General features: G+C 38.4%; 1 protein-coding gene across 1 annotated transcript in view; it reads right to left on the bottom strand.

The window, feature by feature from the left end:
• The window catches only part of LOC115415221 (glutamate receptor ionotropic, kainate 2-like), a 114,558-nt gene that overhangs the window by 22,429 nt on the left and 73,034 nt on the right, over window positions 1-19,095 (bottom strand). The window contains exons 7-14 of the mRNA XM_030128728.1: window positions 16,866-17,009; window positions 13,871-13,978; window positions 13,630-13,743; window positions 13,303-13,509; window positions 10,524-10,747; window positions 4,323-4,441; window positions 809-1,026; window positions 468-693 (exon numbers count right to left, since the gene is read on the bottom strand). Of these exons, the coding sequence (XP_029984588.1) occupies window positions 468-693; window positions 809-1,026; window positions 4,323-4,441; window positions 10,524-10,747; window positions 13,303-13,509; window positions 13,630-13,743; window positions 13,871-13,978; window positions 16,866-17,009 (1,360 nt within the window). The remainder of the gene's footprint in view (window positions 1-467; window positions 694-808; window positions 1,027-4,322; window positions 4,442-10,523; window positions 10,748-13,302; window positions 13,510-13,629; window positions 13,744-13,870; window positions 13,979-16,865; window positions 17,010-19,095) is intronic.

Raw genomic sequence — 19,095 nt, 5'->3', positions numbered from 1 at the left:
CTGGACCGGTTTAGCTCTTTTGAAAAGAGACTTCTTCAGTTCAGTTCAGTTCAGTTCAGAACAACCAAGAAAAATGATGACCTGGGCCCAGGTTTTCTTCTTTACTGTTTAATCCTATGAGAATATCATAGACTACAAAAAAACCACAGTAGCAAAGGCAGAGCTCAAATGGAACCTGCTTCCTGAGCCTCAGGCACATTTTAACCTTATCCATAAATTCAACCTCTTCAGCCATTTACTTTTCATTAAGCTAAACCTTTTACACCTCACTCTGTTGAGCCATTACACAAGTGACCCCATCAATAAAGGTCAACCTTTCCATTCTCAGAGAATATCCATCAGCACCATATACCTTTACCTGTCACAAAGAATCTGCAGCATCTCTTTCTGACTTGTAGCTAGTTTAATATTTCATAGCACAGCACAGCAGCCAACTGAGAGACATATAGTACTTTGAAATTGTTTACCCATAGGTGTTCCCACTCCATAGGCTTTGGAGTCAATGAGGCCTCCGATCTGTGTGAGATTGCAGTTGCGTTGCGTGACAAACTCGATGGTGGTGGACTCCATGAGGAAGGCGTAGTCTGAGGTCAGGACGCGTTGGATGCCCTCGTCCACGTTCTTAACCATTACAGATTGCCTCCTGCTGTTCATGAACTCCCACATCTTGTCATAGGTGGAGATTTTTGTCTTCTGCAAGTAACCAGATAACATTTCTCAAAAACTGATACTCCTACAAAAAAAAAATTCTCTAAGAAACTAAAATTCTTGATGACTGCACTACCAGCACCACGGCAGATGCAGCTACCTTGAAGAAGGTCATGGTAGAGCCGTCTTCCACCACCCCATACAGTATTTTAGTCTGCTTGGCGAGATCATCAGCGGAGTCTATAGGTGACTCCATCCTCTCCACTGTGAGGAAAGCGGCCAGATTGGCCGTATAGGAGGAAATGATGATGAGGGTAAAGAACCACCAGATGCCTCCAACTATTCGAGTCGACAGGGCTTTGGGCATGAGCTCTGAACCTGGGATGAGGAAGGAGTTGGCCAGTGAAGGTCACACTGCAAAACCTTTCATTTCTGCAACTGCTAGTCTTGTAGTGAAAAGTAAAGTTTTATTTTCTATTCTTTACCACCTAAAAAAATAAGATTAGTTTGGTAACACTTTACTAGTCTAGTTTATAATGCATTAAGCGCACATTCATTAGACATTATATTGCATTTATAATGCATTATAAAAGTCATTACAACAGTTTATGATCATGTAAAACAACTTATACCAAGATTAATAAAGTATTATAAGTGTAGGCATAATGTATTATAAATTCAGCTTTCATAATGTTTTATACATCCATACCAAAGTGACAACAGTGTCTGAAGGAAGAATCTCCAGTCCTGGGTTACAGAACACATTCTAACCATCAGAACTCTAGCCACTTCTAAAGACACACAGAACTGCTCTGACATGTAGTTTCTGAAACTGAATAATACCTTATAAACATCAATAATAAGTTACAGGAGGACTTTAAGAGCTTTCAGTAAAGTGACAACACTGTATAAGGTTATTAGCAATTGTATGATATTATAACACAAGTATGATGACATATGAGCAGTATCTGCTGGCTCTAAGTAAAGTGTAAAAATTATAATCAAAGTGTTCTTAATAACTCTTTATTTTGCAAAAACAAACAAAAAACATTAAAAGAACACAGACAGTAAATAGTAGTGTTACATGTTGCTTTGTACATAAATAAAAAATAATGTGGCAACTCTAAATTTTGTTAATTCAAACACATACTTTTTTTTTTTTAATAAATATGAAATCCCTAAAATAGATGGGTATAGGGACCAGTGACAAAACCTAACAAAAGTTCCCCACCAAAAAATAATGAATTCCTTCACACTGCTTTGGTATGGATGTATATAACATTATGAAAGCTGAATTTATAATACATTATGCCTACACTTATAATACTTTATTAACCTTGGTATAAGTTGTTTTATATGATCATAAACTGTTGTAATGACTTTTATAATGCATTATAAATGCATTATAATGTTTTATGAATGTGCGTTTAATGCATTATAAACTAGACCTTCAAGTAAAGTGTTACCGTTAGGTCCTATAAAAACTTATTTCAACTTCTTTCAAGCACTCTTATGGTTTTCTGCTATAAGCCAGATGTGGCGCTTGTTTTTCGATAGAAATCACTCGAGAAAGCACTTGAAACAAGATGATTGTTGGATTTCAAACACGCTAAATTAGCTTGTCTCACTCACAAGAGAGGACTTTAAATAATGCAGGAAATACAGAAGAGCACTATTTTAAGTGTTCCTCTGAGAAAAAGGTGCTTGCATAAATCAATCATATCAAGTTAAATACATTCAGACTGAATCATTAGGAACAGTGTGACAGGCTGTTTGGGCCAGAGAGTCATGTACCCAAGGTAACCTCACATCCTGACTCCACACCCCACTGATCTCTAGGTGCTGACAGGCCAAGGACAAGAGGAGACAACACCGGCTAACAGGCGTACCGTCACTACGATAAACATATTTACACACCTCATACTCTCATACCTCATAATCTGTCTATTTAAAGGAGTGATATTTTGCTTTTTTAAATGGAATTATGCATTTTAAAACATTCCCATGTGGTCTACGTAAATTTTAAATGCTATACTTGGGTCTGAATTCTTCATTAATTCAACTCCACAAGTCCATCTTCAACTTTATTTAGTAGTAGTAGTAGTAGTAGTAGTAGTAGTAGTAGTTTATTCAGTCGTTAATTACGTTAAACAACAAACAAAAACAACATATACATTGTTCTGTATACAATGTGACCGAAAGGGTTTAAGCTGAAGTTATTTTGCCAAACCTTTTTTACAATTAACACAATGTTTCCACAAGAAAACAAATGTAATGAAAAATGTAATCGTTGCTAAATATACAACAGAAAAGAACACATATTTAATTTAATTCAGGTAAATCACATCCTTATCTCAACTACCAATATCGATCCTTGTCTTTTAAACAAGTATTTTCTTTAGTCAATCCTGAGCCCTATATTTTTGAATAATAGTTCATTAGTACATCTTTTTAAAAGTTTTAATTGGTTTAGACTGTTTAAATCTTGACACGAGAAAAGTTGTTTTGAGCACTGGCCCTTTAAATGCTAATGAGCCAATTCAGGCCCCGCCCCCTCCAGGTTGTTGACTGTGCTGCTCTGTCCTGTTCAGCCACTTGTGTTCGTTAATATGACCAAGAACTGAACATTTTAGGTAATCGGCTGGAAGTTTGGACATATTTTCAGTATGGACCACAACCGCTGCTGCTGATAAATAATTATTTCGTACTCAGAGAAATGTTCACCGGAAGTCTTGACCTTATATGTGCAAATGTTGTGACGTAACTAGTAATGAAAGGTAACAAATTAAGAAGGAATTGAAACAGATTGTAGAAATCCACTCGATTTTTGCTGGCATGAATACACTGCAAAAATCTAAATCTTACCAAGTGAATTTTTCTCATTTCTAGTCAAAATATCTCATCGCATTTAAAATAAGACATAATCACCTAAAGAGTAACTTTTCAGTGAGATATAAGAGCTTATTTTAAGACAATAGATCTAGAAAATCTTATTTCAAGAAATCTTACCAAGATAATTTTCATTTGTTCCATTGGCAGATTTTTTGCTTAATTCAAGATTTTTTTGTTTAATTCAAGCAAAAAAATCTGCAAATGGAACAAGTGAAAATTATCTTGGTAAGATTTCTTGAAATAAGATTTTCAAGATCTATTGTCTAAAAATAAGTTCTTTTATCTCACTGAAAAGTTACTCTTTAGGTGATTATGTCTTATTTTAAGTGTGATGAGATATTTTGACTAGAAATGAGAAAATTACACTTTTTTACAGTGTATAAAGATAGCTTTGCAGCACCTGGAGGGTTCAAATTCAAACTTTATGAACTGTTAGCATCCCCAAATACACAAATAAATGTACCAAAGACTAATAAAAGTTGGTTTAGTAAAATATGACTCCTTTAAATTACAGTTGATAAATGTAAGGTATGCTTATAAATATCTCATATCAGCTCCATATACATGTTACTTTTCTATGCAACTATGAGCTATGCTCCTTTGACTGATAAAAAATACGTATACGTTCATTTGCTGAGAATTCTGCCTTATCAACGGCAGATTCCCAGATGTGTCTCCCTGTTGCCGCTGGCTGGGATAAAACAATCCAACCCTCAGAGACAGTGGGATATAGAGAGCTCCAGCTCCACAGAGCACCAGCAGACACAGGCTGAGGCAACTACCTTGCTGCATGAGAGCCCCAACTCCAAACCAGAAACTATTGAGCAGCGTAAAATTGTTTTCCACTACATCCGAGTCTGGGTTGCATGGATGCGGATTATACCACTCGTATGGACTAAACCTATAAAGGAGAGAGAAGAAAGACAGATATGTCAGCATAAAGTTCCTAACGGTGCTTCCTGGTGCAGAAAAAATACATACATTTTAAAATATTGCAAGAACAAAGAGAATGGAAATGCATAGAAATCCTACGTTGCAGCTTCAGGGTCAGTGCATCTGCAGAGACCAAAGCAAATCATTCTCGCTTTCACTGAGATCAGCTTATTGGCATATTCAAATGCCATCAGTTTATTGTGAGGACAGATCAATAAACTGAAATAACACTGTCACTGGTGATAATGTCCCAGAGCGTAATGCTCTTTGGAACTCATTTGGATTCACTGACTCAGAAGCTTTTATGTGTTTTGCCGAGTAACTCCAGTCACTGCCGCAGTGGGGTAACATCCTCCTTTTTTTTCTCGATGTTAGGCTCCCATTAACCATCTTCTACTCTCCTCCACAGCTGCTTTTACTCATTTCTCACTCTGCCTTCACACTTTTATCTCAAGCTTTTCCGCCACCCCCATTCTGGCTTACACCTCATCATTTTTCCCCAGAAGTCCACTTGCTTTTTTTTTTTTGAAAACCTCCCACTTTTACCCTCAGTCTCCCGCCGCTCGCCTTGGCTGATTGTCAGTGTCTTCAGGTCAGTTGTGGACATTTCTCATTTATTACCCTAAGCAAAAGTGGCATGGCATTAGCACGAGGTGATTGGGTTAGCGTTAAGCATCAGGAACTGATTGAGTTTGTGCTGAAGTGGTTGATAGAGGGAACATTGTTTATGCAAAGCTTCGGGGCCCATCAGGTAAGGCTGTTTAGGAGCATTTCCCCAACAAGCTGCATACTAATAAGCCTGTGGGCTGAGTCTTAAGATTTCAGACTATGTACCGACGTGATGCTATTTGTCAGATGTGCCTTTAGAGAAAAACAGGGATATATGGAGAATATGTTCCCTGTTTACAAGACGCAAAGCAGTATTTCACATTAGCGAACCAAATGTTACGTGACGGCTGTTTTATGGTAGCACTACTTTGCACAAAGATTGCGTTATTGCTGTAGGCCTACAATCGCGGAAAAAAAATATTAAACCACCCCTTGTTTTCTTCAATTTCTTGTTCATTTTAATGCCTGGTACAACTAAAGGTACATTTGCTTGGACAAATAATTTGCTCTAGTGCTCTAGTATTTCTAAACAGATGTGCTTTCAGATTACAGATATTTAATTAAGTGTGAAAAAGATTAAGAAAATATGCAAAAGCATTCATTTTGACATTTTAGGGGCAGCTGTGGCCTAGAAGGCTGGAGAGTTGACTAGTGACTGAAAGCTCACCAGTTCGATTCCCCGGACTGGCTGATGTGCCCTTGGGCAAGGCACTTTGCTCCCTGGGTGCTTGATATAAAAATTATTCGACCACTCTTGTTTTCTTCAATTTCTTGTTCATTTTAATGCCTGGTACAACTAAAGGTACATTTGTTTAACGTGATATTTTTATGAGGTGACGTGAAAATACCAAAAACAAAGTGTTCATTTATGATTTATGAGTAATTTAGTGTGATGTGGTGGAAAACTTAATTCAAGTAAATTGGACAGTGCTGAGAGGAGGTTTAACTTTTAGACAGACTGACCCTGTACTCTGAGGAGTTACGTCTAATAGTTGACATATTAAATTCCACCTTTGTCTATACAGTCGCGGAAAAAATTATTAGACCAACCTTGTTTTCTTCAATTTCTTGTTCATTTTAATGCCTGGTACAACTAAAGGTACATTTGCTTGGACAAATAATTTGCTCTAGTATTTCTAAATAGATGTGCTTTCAGATTACAGATATTTAATTAAGTGTGAAAAAGATTAAGAAAATATGCAAAAGCATTCATTTTGACATTTCGGGGGCAGCTGCAGCCTAGAAGGCTGGGAGTCGGCTTGTGACTGAAAGGCCACTGGTTCGATTCCCCGGACTGGCTGATGTGTCCTTGGGCAAGGCTCTTAACTACCCACTTGCTCCCTGGGCATTTGATATAAAAATTATTTGACCACTCTTGTTTTCTTCAATTTCTTGTTCATTTTAATGCCTGGTACAACTAAAGGTACATTTGTTTGGACAAATAATTTGCTCTAGTATTTCAAAATAGGCGTGCTTTTAGATTATAGATATTTAATTAAGGACTAGTAAAAAAGATTTTAAAAACATACAAAAGCATTCAAAGGTATTAAACTGAACTGTGTCAGTGAAGGAGTATGTCTCAAACTAGCTGTCAGTCAAATGGGATTCAGCCTTTTGACTGATCTTCCAATCAGCATGTGGAAGCCCAGCGTCCAGCCCAGTCGAGCTCCGCCCACAACTCCATTCACCCCCAGAGACACCAGACATCTGGGGGCGGGACAATATCGTGGCATTTATCCAATTACCGTCCAGTTTTGAGGCAACAAAAAAACTATTCCACTCAGTCCCATTGAAGTGCATGGACACTGAGCATCTACGGGCAAATGCACTGAGCAGAGATCGAATGAGAAAACAGCGCAACGGGAATGTATGAGAAGTGAACAACATGGAGTCTGCTGATTTGTGATAAAGCTGATTCTGAATGAACTCGTCTGTGAGATGAATGTGTTCTAACACATTTGTAGTCAATGAATTGTCAACACGACCGTACATATTTAACCATTTAATTTTTGTAATTTTAGGGGGAGCCGGGCTTCCCTTGCAGTCTATGAGAAATTGCCACTGATAGAAATCTAATCCATTATTATTATTAATCTTTTTTTTGTTGTAACAGCAGCCTAATTAAGGGTGTTTTTACACCATGCGTCACACATACAGCATTATTTTTTTTTGTCATGGTCCTTTTCCTTTACTGCTATTTTCTACGCTGTCCCTTTGAGAATCATCTACTTGAACATGGTTGTGATGGCATGCTATAATTTTTCATGTCAACCCGATCAGGATGTCTGATTTGCTGGAATGTCAATGAGTTCTGTCTCCTTGGAACCAAAAGCAACCGAAACGGCAAAATGGCCTTGTCGTACCATGCAGAATGCAGCGAGCGTGTTAAAATGTGTTTTTCTTACGTGCGCTTTTGTGTGCCTCAGTGTAACAAGCCCCTGGTGCATGAATGTTTGCATGTGCCTTTATGCTGTAGCTGTGTGTATGTCAGTGCGTGGGTGTGCATTTGTCTCTCTCTGTGTGTATTTGCATCGGTTCAATCAAATCCATTTCGAATATTTCATGTGATGATTTATTTATGTTGTTGTTCGCAGACGTATAATGTTGAGCTGCGGGCTGAGGAATATAGTGAGAGAATGTAAGACGTGCAACAACGTGACGTAAGGCGGTGCTTGGAAGTCTACACAACAAACACACACATGCGCTGATTGTGTTGTATCTCTCAGTGTCATCATGTGTATTCTGTATGCATCGGGCCTCAGTGGTTCATCAGCATGACCTTTGCCTGCAGCCGGCCTGTATTCCTACGGGTCGTGTTCTGCACACCGATCACCAAGAAGAAGGGGATGTGAAACATGCGGACGTAAGGTCACCTCCTCACACGGAGCGCAAGGGACATGTCGAATTGCACACGGAATTCTAAAAAGATCCTTCCTCCCTCTTCTCCCCCTTTTCTGTCCCGACTCCCGTCTGCCTGTCCCTAGCCACAATAACACAACACGGTCCCTCCATTAACTGTCTGTTGGATTCAATTACTCTGGCTGGCTTTATAGATCTGTTGCTTTTCTTCTCTCAGGCCAAGTCAAGATGCTGTATAAGGGGTGTTAAAACCACAAGACTTGGACTGCAAAAGAGAACCAATCTGTAAATATATGTTAACATGCTATAATGTAATTTAATTTAAATCACCTATTCTTCTTGGCAGGTGGACATTTTTTTTACACCAAAAAAAAAAAAAAAAAAAGCTTTGTGATCCGAGAGAGTATTATTTGTTTTGTTAATACACAGAAAAAAATCAGTCGGACCACAAACAGAGCTGGAAGGAACCACTGAGTAAAAAGTATTTCTCTGGAGCTCGAAATGAGATAGCTTACTTGGGTGAAAAAAAAAAAAAAGTACGTGTGTGGGAAGCTGTTCAAAGATGTTATGAATCCCCAGTGAGATTGAAGTGTTTAGTGTTTTATTGTGCAAAACCAGGACTTCATAAGCTCACTGCGCTCACTCTATTCGAAAAGGATTAAAGAAAATAATATACTCTGCATTTAGGGGATTGACCAATCAATTGGTGGCTGTGCAATCAATACTACAATTATGAGAGAACCAACTCAGCGAACTGTGGGGAACACTGTACTTCAGATTTAACTTTGCTGACTATTTGTGGTCTCACAGCATGTGGAAATGTGTGATTTATTGCCACTGTGAGCAAAAAGGCACAATGCATGCACCCAAACAAAAAGCATTAAAATTTAATACAATTACTGTTTTATTATTACCAGAAGAATATCAGTATAATTGCATGCTAATCACTTACCACGACCAACCGAGTAGCAAAGGGCTGCGCGTATAATTTGCATATTCTGAACTAACTTAGGTGACAGTTGCTGCTTTCTTCTCATGTGATCATCTTGCCGGTAACATTTGATCATAAAAATGTGCATTAAACCCAAACCTCTCGGGGATCAAAGCAGGAGAGGAAGAGCCCTGGGGTTAACACACATCCTTCTTCGTCGGCCATGCATCGGGGGTGGGGGGGTTTGGGGGCATTTCAGCAAAAAAACTCTGCTCGTACAATCCCAACATTGTACTTGCACACATATTAGAACTGGTTAAGATAGGTATAAGGGTTAGTTGGTTTTCAGTTGACTCGTACATGCTCATATATGCCTTGAATAGTGCTAAGAAACGGTTGATGTTCAAAAAACCATACCAGTGTTTTCCTTGTTTTAGTTCCCTTTTTGTATTTTACATGTTTTTTTAATTAATATTCCATAATCATTTGCTGTCATTGAAGCTGCTGAATGGTTATTTCAAGATCAGCTGGAAGACACCGGAATTTATCCAGCTTTCTAATATCTCCCTGAAGACCTTTAAGACACTCTCATCCGTGTTTCAGAATCATTACGCATATTATAGACTTATTATTGATTTTTGGATGATTTGATAGTTGTGCAGCCATTTGTAATAAATGGGTTCAAACAGGTAAACACACTGGTAAGGTAACATGTTTAAACTGGATGTTCTTTTGTCGTAGACTGCATCTAAATCCTTGAATTCATCTGTGTATAAGGTGCACAGGTGCTTTTTTTCAACCGCGACTTGATGATTTTAGTGAATTAATTCCCCTCTTCAGGCCCAGAGGGAGGAAGTGCAGGATATTAATGAGAGCAGGCGCACACAGGGAAGGGAAGAAGGAAAGAAGGAAGGAAGGAAGGAAGGAGGGAAGGAAAGAAAGAAAGAAAGAAAGAAAGGAAGGAAGGAAGGAAAAAGGAAAGAAGAAAGGAAGGAAGGAAGAAAGAAAGGACGGAAGGAAGAAAGAAAAAAGGAAGGAAGGAAGGAAGGAAGGGAAGAAGGAAGGAAGGAGGGAGGGAAGAAAGGAAGGAAAGAAAGAAAGAAAGAAAGAAAGGAAGGAAGGAAGGAAGGAAAAAGGAAAGAAGAAAGGAAGGAAAGAAGAAAGGAAGGAAAGAAGAAAGGATGGAAGGAAGAAAGGAAAAAGGAAGGAGGAAGGAAGGAAGAAAGGAAGGGAAGAAAGGAAAAAGGAAGGAAAGAAAGAAAGAAAGAAAGAAAGAAAGAAAGAAAGAAAGAAAGAAGGAGGGAAGGAAGGATGGAAGGAAGGAAGAAAGGATAGAAGGAAGGGAGGAAGGAAGGAAGGAAAGAAAGAAAGAAAGAAAGACAGAAGGAAAGAAGAAAGGAAGGAAGGAAGGAAAAAGGAAGGAAGAAAGGACGGAAGGAAGAAAGGAAAAAGGAAGGAAGGAAGGACGGATGGAAGGAAGAAAGGAAAAAGGAAGGAAGGAAGGAAGGAAGGATGGACAGAAGGAAGAAAGGAAAAAGGAAGGAAGGAAGGAAGGAAGGGAAGAAGGAAGGAAGGAAAAAGGAAGGAAAGAAGAAAGGAAGTAAGGAAGGAGGAAAGGAAGGAAGGAAGGAAGGGATGGTTGACATGTTACCTGGCTATGACAAACAGCACACAACTGACACCCAAGCAAGCCAGCAGAATATACATCCAGATATCAGGTGAGAGGGGGTTGAGAAAGGAGAAGACCCCTGGGTTTGTGCCGTTGGGCTTGCGATACAGGATACTTATCCCGAGCGTCATGAAGGGTTTGGAGAAGTCGATGACCTTCTCTCTGACATAGGTGATGGCCAGAGGGGCTACTGCCAGGTCTGCTTTCTGCAATGAGATAATAGCAGTAGGTGAAGTGTGGGTGGGGGAGGGGATGCATTTAAGAGCGGCAATAAAAAAAAAAAATCAAAAAATAAAACCTGAGGTAACGTGGGCACCCAACTGAATTAACATCTGATTCCTGTCAACAGCAGATCTGATCAATATGTACCGAAGGAAGTGACAGAGGAGAGAAAATAACAGGTCATTCACTCAGTTAAATGTGGAGGTCGGAAGCAGCAGGTGTTCAGAAATTACATGTTGTACTGTACGTGTGGAAGGTGCATCACTGAGGCAACAATTTGGAGATAATCCTTGAACCTCACGTACCTATTCATTAAACAACAAACTGCAATATATATATATATATATATATATATATATATATATATATATATATATATATATATATATATATATATATATATATATATATATATATATTTGTCAGTAGGATATGTTTTGATTTTTTTTTTTTTTTTTTTACTGTGCCACAAATCCCACTCAGGGCAACGATTTTTGTCATTTGGACCTTGGAGGATAGTGAAATGTGGTGTAGAACAGGGTAAATCTGAAAAGAAGGAGTATATCAACCATCCAAGGTCATATGTTTGACATCAGATGTTTGGTTTCGTATCCACATTTTAAAATCATGTTCCGTTTATTTGCAATGATAGTTGACAAGTGCATTTTGATTTTGATTTTTTTTTTTACAAATATGGTTTTATTATATAATTCTTTACATTTTGTTTATTTATTTTTTATTATTTATTTTTTCATTTATATACATTTTTAGTTCATTTCATTTTTCCATTTCATTTTTTAAATCATTCCAATCTAAATGATTGGAAAGGAGCAGGATGAAGAAAACTTCTAATACCTACCCCTTTTTTACAACATCTGCTTATAGCTGGCTTAGAGAAGTCTTAACTCATATCAAACGCGTGAAGTTTCGATTGTCTATGGCGGGTTCTAATAATGTTTTCAACAAAACCTGGCAGCCTTTTATAGAGTATTTAGATAGAACTACTATTCACCCAGAGAGTAACTAGACGTCCCCCATCCCCTAGTTGGTGCTAATTACCTACTTTAATCTTATTTATTTTATTGCAAATCCAGCAGTGGTCATTCGTTGATTTTGGGTTAGGTTTTTTGGTTTTTTTTTGCTTTTTTTTTGTGTCTTTTCCCTTTGTGTTTTGTTTTATTTGCCCCCCCCCCCCCCCATACCCCCCCTTGGTGCCGCCACTGCTGCTTACCCCCCCCCCCCACCCTGAACCCCCACCCCAGCAAAAATCATGGACCGCTACCGCACGCTCTGACGAGGATGGACCGCTAAAAACCCCCCTGCTCCAAAAATCAAGGACCCCCCCTCCCACCCCCCCCAGTCTTATGAAGTATTCACCCCCACACACACCCATGTCCGTGCACTTCCTGTCTACCTCGCAGTTTCATTCTGCCGGCAGGCCGAGGTGTTAATAGTGTAGGGGAGACTGGGGACAGTTGTAACACGGGTCAGTTGTAACTCTTGCTATTGCTCCAATCAGGAACAATTAGGACTCACCTAATTCACTCTGCACATGCTCAGTTTAGTCCTTAGTCCACATAAGAAGTTGTAGTGCCCTGAGGCAGACACATCAACATTTGTGAGTGAAAACAGAATTGTGTGGTAAGTCATATTTTTTGCTCTAATTATTTTTGTGATCGCATAGTTTGCATTTGAAAGTTGTGTAAATTATATTTGTGAGATAAACAAAGATTTATGCAACTGTTAATACAACTGTCCACAATTATCTAATACAAGATTATTACAGGGTGGGGAAGCAAAATTTACAATATTTTGAGGCAGGGATTGAAAGACAGTGTATGACCAATTAGTTTATTGAAAGTCATGAGAATTTATTTGCCACAAGAAAATTTACATAATAGAAAATGTTTTTATTCTATGTGTCCTCCTTCTTTCTCAATAACTGCCTTCACACGCTTCCTGAAACTTGCGCAAGTGTTCCTCAAATATTGGGGTGACAACTTCTCCCATTCTTCTTTAATAGTATCTTCCAGACTTTCTCGTAATAGTTTTGCTCATAGTCATTCTCTTCTTTCCATTATAAACAGTCTTTATGGACACTCCAACTATTTTTGAAATCTCCTTCGGTGTGACGAGTGCATTCAGCAAATCACACACTGTTTGACGTTTGCTTTTCTGATTACTCATATGGGCAAAAGTTTCTGAAAAGGTATGGATAATAGTGTTAGGTATGATTATGACATCAATATATGTTTGGTTTCAAAACAATTGACGTAGTGTCTGCTGAGAAAAAACAACTAAATGTTCATTGTAAATTTTGCTTCCCCACCCTGTATATCCTGTGTAGATCAGTGTTCTTATTTCATATATCGGCCAATATATCGGTTATCGGCCGATATATTGGATATCAGCTTTTTTTAGCCTCCAATATCGGTATCGGCCCCAAACATCCCATATCGGTCAGGCTCTACTGTGAAATTCCCCAAACTGGATATGAGGTTACCGTGTAGTTTTTCTGTGTTTTCCTATGTTGACTCACATGGTCCATGAGCTCGCGCACCATGCCGTTCCACTGCCCACTGCTCTCATCCAGGGCGCCGTATTTGCCGTCCTCCACTAATCGCACCTCGTAGCGGAAACCCAGGATCCCAGAGAGCTCCCTCAGCAGGTCGATACAGTAACCCTCAAAGCGGTCGTTCCCGTAGAGAGGCTTGTCTGACTTCTTGAACATCACATATGGCTCCTCCTGTACAGAATTTTTGGCAGATTTACTTGTTTTTTTTTTTTTTTCATGCATTTTCTTCCTGTGTGTATTTGCTGACTGTGTGTGTATGAGTCGTGTTTGTGTTTTCATTTTGTGTCTTACCAGAATGGTGGATACACGCAGGGATTTGTTAGCCAGAGAGTCGGTGATGTTGGATTGCTTGCTTTTGTGAGTATCTGTCATATTCAGACCGCTGGGAGGATCCCATGTTCCAATCTGTTGAAACAATTCAGTATCAAGTTTATATCACCTCGTCTTGTTGAACACACGTCAGCTGACTCAGAATCCAAAATAGCTTCTAGTTAAAGCCAGGTTTACGGTAATAATGACATGATTAGCGCACCTTTTCCAGCCCCTCCTCCTTCAAACTGATGACATCCAAATCGAAATCTGTTCTCAGACCATTTGTCTTGTTGAAGAGAACACGCCCCGTCAAACCATCCCAGTGAGCCTGCAGACAGACGGGAGAGAGGGAGTAGTATCCACACATAAAGCCGAATAAACCAAAGTCCACAACACTCTAGGGCAGGGGTCTACAACTCATTTTCTTTCAGGGGCCACATTCAGCCCGATGTGATCTCAAGTGGGCCGGACCAGTAAAATAATAACATAATAACCTATAGACAATGACAACTCCAAATTTTTGTCTTTTAATGCAAAAACCCCCATTAAATTATGAAAATAATTACTTTTATAAACTATTCAAACAAAAAAAGATGTAAATAACCTGAAAAAAAATGAAATTTCTTAAGAAAAATAAGTGTAATTTTAACAATATTAAGCCTCAACTTATCATTTCTACATGTGCATTATGGATCGGATCTACAAAGACACTAAACACTTAGTAACAGGCAGAAAATTGTTAAAATTGTGCTTAATTTTCTTTAGACATTTCACGTAGTTTATATTTGTTCAGGTTATTCACATTTTATTGTTACAGGATAGTTTGTAAATGTAAATATTTTCATAATTTCATGTTATTTTTTGCACTAAAACAAAGAAAAATTTGAAGTTGTCATTATTTATAGACATAATGTAATATTTTTTTCACATCAAACCAAGAAGAAAATATGGAGTCATTATTTCTTGTAGGTTATTATGCTATTATTTTACTGTAGATCATATTGGTCTGTATGTGGAACCTGAACTAAAATTAGTTCGACAGCCCTGACTGTAATTTTTGCACTTTGCAAATTCATCCCATGGGCTGGATTGGAACCTTTGGCGGGCATTTGGACCCCTGCTCTAAGGCAGTGTTTTTCAGCCTTGAGTTCACCTGAAATTTCTAGTAATTGATAAAAATAAAAATAAAAAAACTTAATTATAAAAAATATGTGGTGAGTTGAGAAAGACAAACACAATACATAAAAGACATGACAAACTGTGAAGCTGAAACTGAAGCACTGTGGTACTGTTTATTTTTCAAATGTTCATTGTGGTCAGTTTCAGATGCTGCAGATCTTTCATAATTCATAGTTTGAGTTCTTGTTTGTTTAGTATTAATTGTCAGCCTTGTAAATACTTGTAAATGGACTGACTGTACATATCCTGACCAAGACAAATAAAATTCTCACTTTGTGCAGTAATCTACACCTGGCTTTTCTGCCTCCACCCATAATAATATACATTATATAGACTAAATGTTGTCTAAAATTAACATTTATTTGCAACATCGTATAGCAAACTATTACATGATCAAAAACAAATTAATTTTAGCAAAAAAAATGTCTGGGGTCGCCAGAAATTTGTGACGTCAAAATAGGGTCACAAGCCAAAAAAGGTTGGGAACCCCTGCTCTAAGGTTTCAGCCATCACTCCATTAACTGTGACATATCCTGTTTCCTTACAATATCAATCCCGCCACTAACCACCAAACTTTTTCTTTTCCAATTATGAATTCTGTCTGGCTCTCCCCTCACTGTCTATCGCAACAACATAACAAGAAACAATAAAGCAGCAAGAATAGAAGCAGGTTTGACAGGTAAGAGTTCATTATGCATGTGGTTCATTGTGCTTGAAGTTTCACTTCAAAGCCATTGGAGGAACAGACGGGCATGTGGAACGATAGCAGACACAGGAGGGGGAGGAAGCGCCAGCTACTACAATGGCTCATTCTGAAAATTACCTGCAATGATACCATCCAGAGACTGAAAAAGCTTTGTAGAACAAAGCAAATGGCTGACCCTGACTACAGTTAAGGAGACACACGGAGGCTTTGATATAAACACTGGGTGAGATATGCAAGAAAGGAGAGTGGAAAGAGGGAATTAACATCACAAAAAGCATGGAGCTATTATGGATAATGCAATTATTTGATTACAGTATAATATCATGCTGTTTTTTTGTGTTTTATGAATAGTTGACTTTTTTTGAGATGTTCATAATGATGTTACATGAGAAAAAGATGTTAATACAGTGGTTCTCAACCTTTTTTTTGGCTCATGACCCCATTTTTATTTATTTTATTTATTTACTTACTTACTTTAACTTGCCTTGTCCAGCATCATAACAGCACAATGGTGGTCTGGCTGCCTTTTGGTGCTGAACAAATTTGCTTTGCCAAGGGAAACTTCATAAAGCATATGAAGCTCCCCTTGATATTCTGCTATCTTTATTTTGAGTTTCGTTGAACCACATTTCAATGCCGGACCTGACATCATGACCCCATTTTAACATCAAAAATTTCTGGTGACCCCAGGCATTCAAAATGAAGACTTTTTTTTTTTTTTGCTAAAATTAATTTGTTTATGATCACGTAATAGTTTGCTATACTACGTATCAAATAAATGTTAATTTTTGACGACATTTAGTCTATATAATGTATATTATTCTGGACGGAGGCAGAAAAGCCAGGTGTAGATTACTGCACAAAGTGAGAATTTGATTTTCCTTGGTCAGGATATGTACAGTCAGTCCAGCTTGGATTTCCAAGGCTGATAATTAATACTGAACAAACAAAAACTCAAACTATGAATTATGAAAGAGCTGCAGCATCTGAAACCGACCACAATGAACATTTGACAGATAAACAGAACCACAGTGCTTCAGTTTCAGCTTCACAGCTTGTCATGTCTTTTATGTATTGTGATTGTCTCTCAACTCACCCTATATTTTTATTAGTAAGTTGTTTTTTTTTATCAATTACTAGAAATTTCAGGCGACCCCACGTGCTAATAGATGTTTATACTTGACTTAAAGTTATTTGCAAAAACCACTTACTAATGCGACTATATGTGATTGTACTGATCAATATAAAACAAAGTAACAGCATAATAGTATCAGTCAGAAGGTCAGAGGTCAGGTCAGAGTACACAGTGATAGGAATAATGGCCTTGTACCTCTTTGATGAGACTGATGAAACGCCCACCGAAGCGCCACGGCTTGTGGCGATTACACTGCAGAGAGCTGACAGTGATCTGCTGTGACTGCTGCACCGCCACCGCCACCACGTGCACGGCGTCGTACATCAACGCCGCATCCGTCTGCGAAAAGGAAGATAAAAATATTAGACATCTTTATGACACCTGCCGATACATCTGTTCACATGACCTTTCTTTTCTGTCTACCTGCACGGGAACATAAAAAACTGTGTGAAGTCTTGGGTGACTTTAGTCTTTAGTCAGGACAAGAGAACATAAATTAGGAGTAACTGTCCTACACAAATGACACAGTGTCTCAGCCTGTTAATAAAAATACCCGAACACTGCGTTGGGGAAAAGAAAAGGCTTTCACTAGGGAGAGCCGTTCAGTGGAAGGCTGGCGTGTCACTGTGAAGACTAATAGCTCGTGATGGGTGTGCCTGTTCCCCAGAGAGCCGACGCAAAACAGGCACTAGCGCAAACAGGACAAGTCTAACTTGCAGACATGGTGTAACATGCATCCATGGCACAAAGCACAGTTGGTAAATTTCAGTGAAAAGCACATATGACACTTAAAACCCCAGGAATACGTCTTCAAAGGGAGTGAAAGCTGGAGCTGAAAATTCTCACACTTTAATTTAAAGATTCATTCATCTTTACCCCCCCTTTCCTGGCACATATGAATTCATTTCATGCTGCCTGTCTGCCTGGTTTGAGACACTCTACACTTACTCTGGTCACCACATTACAGCTGAGCTCAGATCCTCTTTCCATGGTCCCGCAGAGACGAAAATAAACTGTGCTGATCTTATTTGACAAGTCCTGGATGACCAACCTGTGAGTGAGTATGAGAAATTACTCAGAGACTGCAAAGCATGTATAGGGTCTTTGCAGCTACGTTAGCTGTCAGAGAGAATGAGTTGGGTTTGAGTACAGCTAGGAACACAGCAGGAGACCACTGAGCTGCTGCTTAGTTCTCCCTGCATCATTTCGCTATGTTGACTCTATAGGCGTAGAGGGGCTTGAATGCTATACCACGAGTAAAGGAACATGAAGGGAAAGTACATATACTATTTATCAGCCCTTATTCAAACTGGCAGGTACTTTAAAGCAAGAAATCCTGCATCCAACAGCAAAAAAAACAAGTGAATTCAAGATAAAGAGAAACAGGGGCACTCATGAGTCCAGCGGTGGGCAGCGTTTTTTTGCTTAGCTCCCAGTTTTCTGTTGATGTCCAATGCACCAGCAGATCAGAGGATGGCAAACCCATCTCTGGAGTCTTTTATCCCCACTCCATCCCCTGAGGAACAGACAACTGATGTCATATGTGCTCCCACAGTGGAGGCAGTGTGTGCATGTGTGTGTGTGTTTTTTTTGCGGTGTATGTGTGGCATTGGCGGCAAGTGCTAATTAGAAAAGACTGTCATTTCACTAATCTGTTTCTTGAATAGTGAGGAGGACTTCTACACGCAGTCGATATTTAAACACTATCATCTTGACTTTTCTCACCAGACAAGGGAAAGTTCATCACATCCAATTATGTAATTATTGTGTATCCAGCTAATCTGAGAGACAGGCATTAAGTCTTATTCTCTTATGAGCTTTTTATTCAGAGATTTTTCAATAAGAACGTGTTAATATTAACTTTCGGTTTCAGTCCGCTGCATTTCAGTCACAAAGAACGTACATAAATTCTAAATTAATTTCTTCAATAAATCTTTTCTGAATGAAGTTTGAGTTTAGTTTCGACCTCAACACGATTCAGTGTAACCTTTCGTTTGAATACTTTTTCTGACTTTCTTTTACCAGCCTGACTTCTTCTTCTTCCTCCATCTAAAAATGTTTTTACTTAGGCATCATTATTAATCTGTATTTCATAAAAACATGTCATTCTATTAGCTGAAAAATTTCTGAGATGTTAGTAATTACATTTTTTTTTTAATTTATTGCAAAGGTACAGAAAATATTTTTCCATCTCCAGTTTCCTTTGTTAGTTTAGTTAGTTTCATTAGAATTAACAGTTTTTTCTTAAAGTCTTGCACTAATAATTTATATATCAGTGTGACAGCAATAAAAGTATTAACCCATAAAGACTCACTACTACTTTTATGTCACTTCCCAATGAAATTTTGTCTCTATTTAACCTTTCTTAAGTGATTTATCAACAATTATTATAATATGATCTTTGGTGTTTAGTGTTTTTTTCCAT

This window comes from Sphaeramia orbicularis, chromosome 24 (assembly GCF_902148855.1).
Source record: "Sphaeramia orbicularis chromosome 24, fSphaOr1.1, whole genome shotgun sequence".
In the NCBI taxonomy this organism is placed as follows: Eukaryota; Metazoa; Chordata; class Actinopteri; order Kurtiformes; family Apogonidae; genus Sphaeramia; species Sphaeramia orbicularis.
The sequence above is the reverse complement of the archived record's forward strand: the minus strand, read 5'-3'. Positions and strand labels throughout refer to the sequence as shown.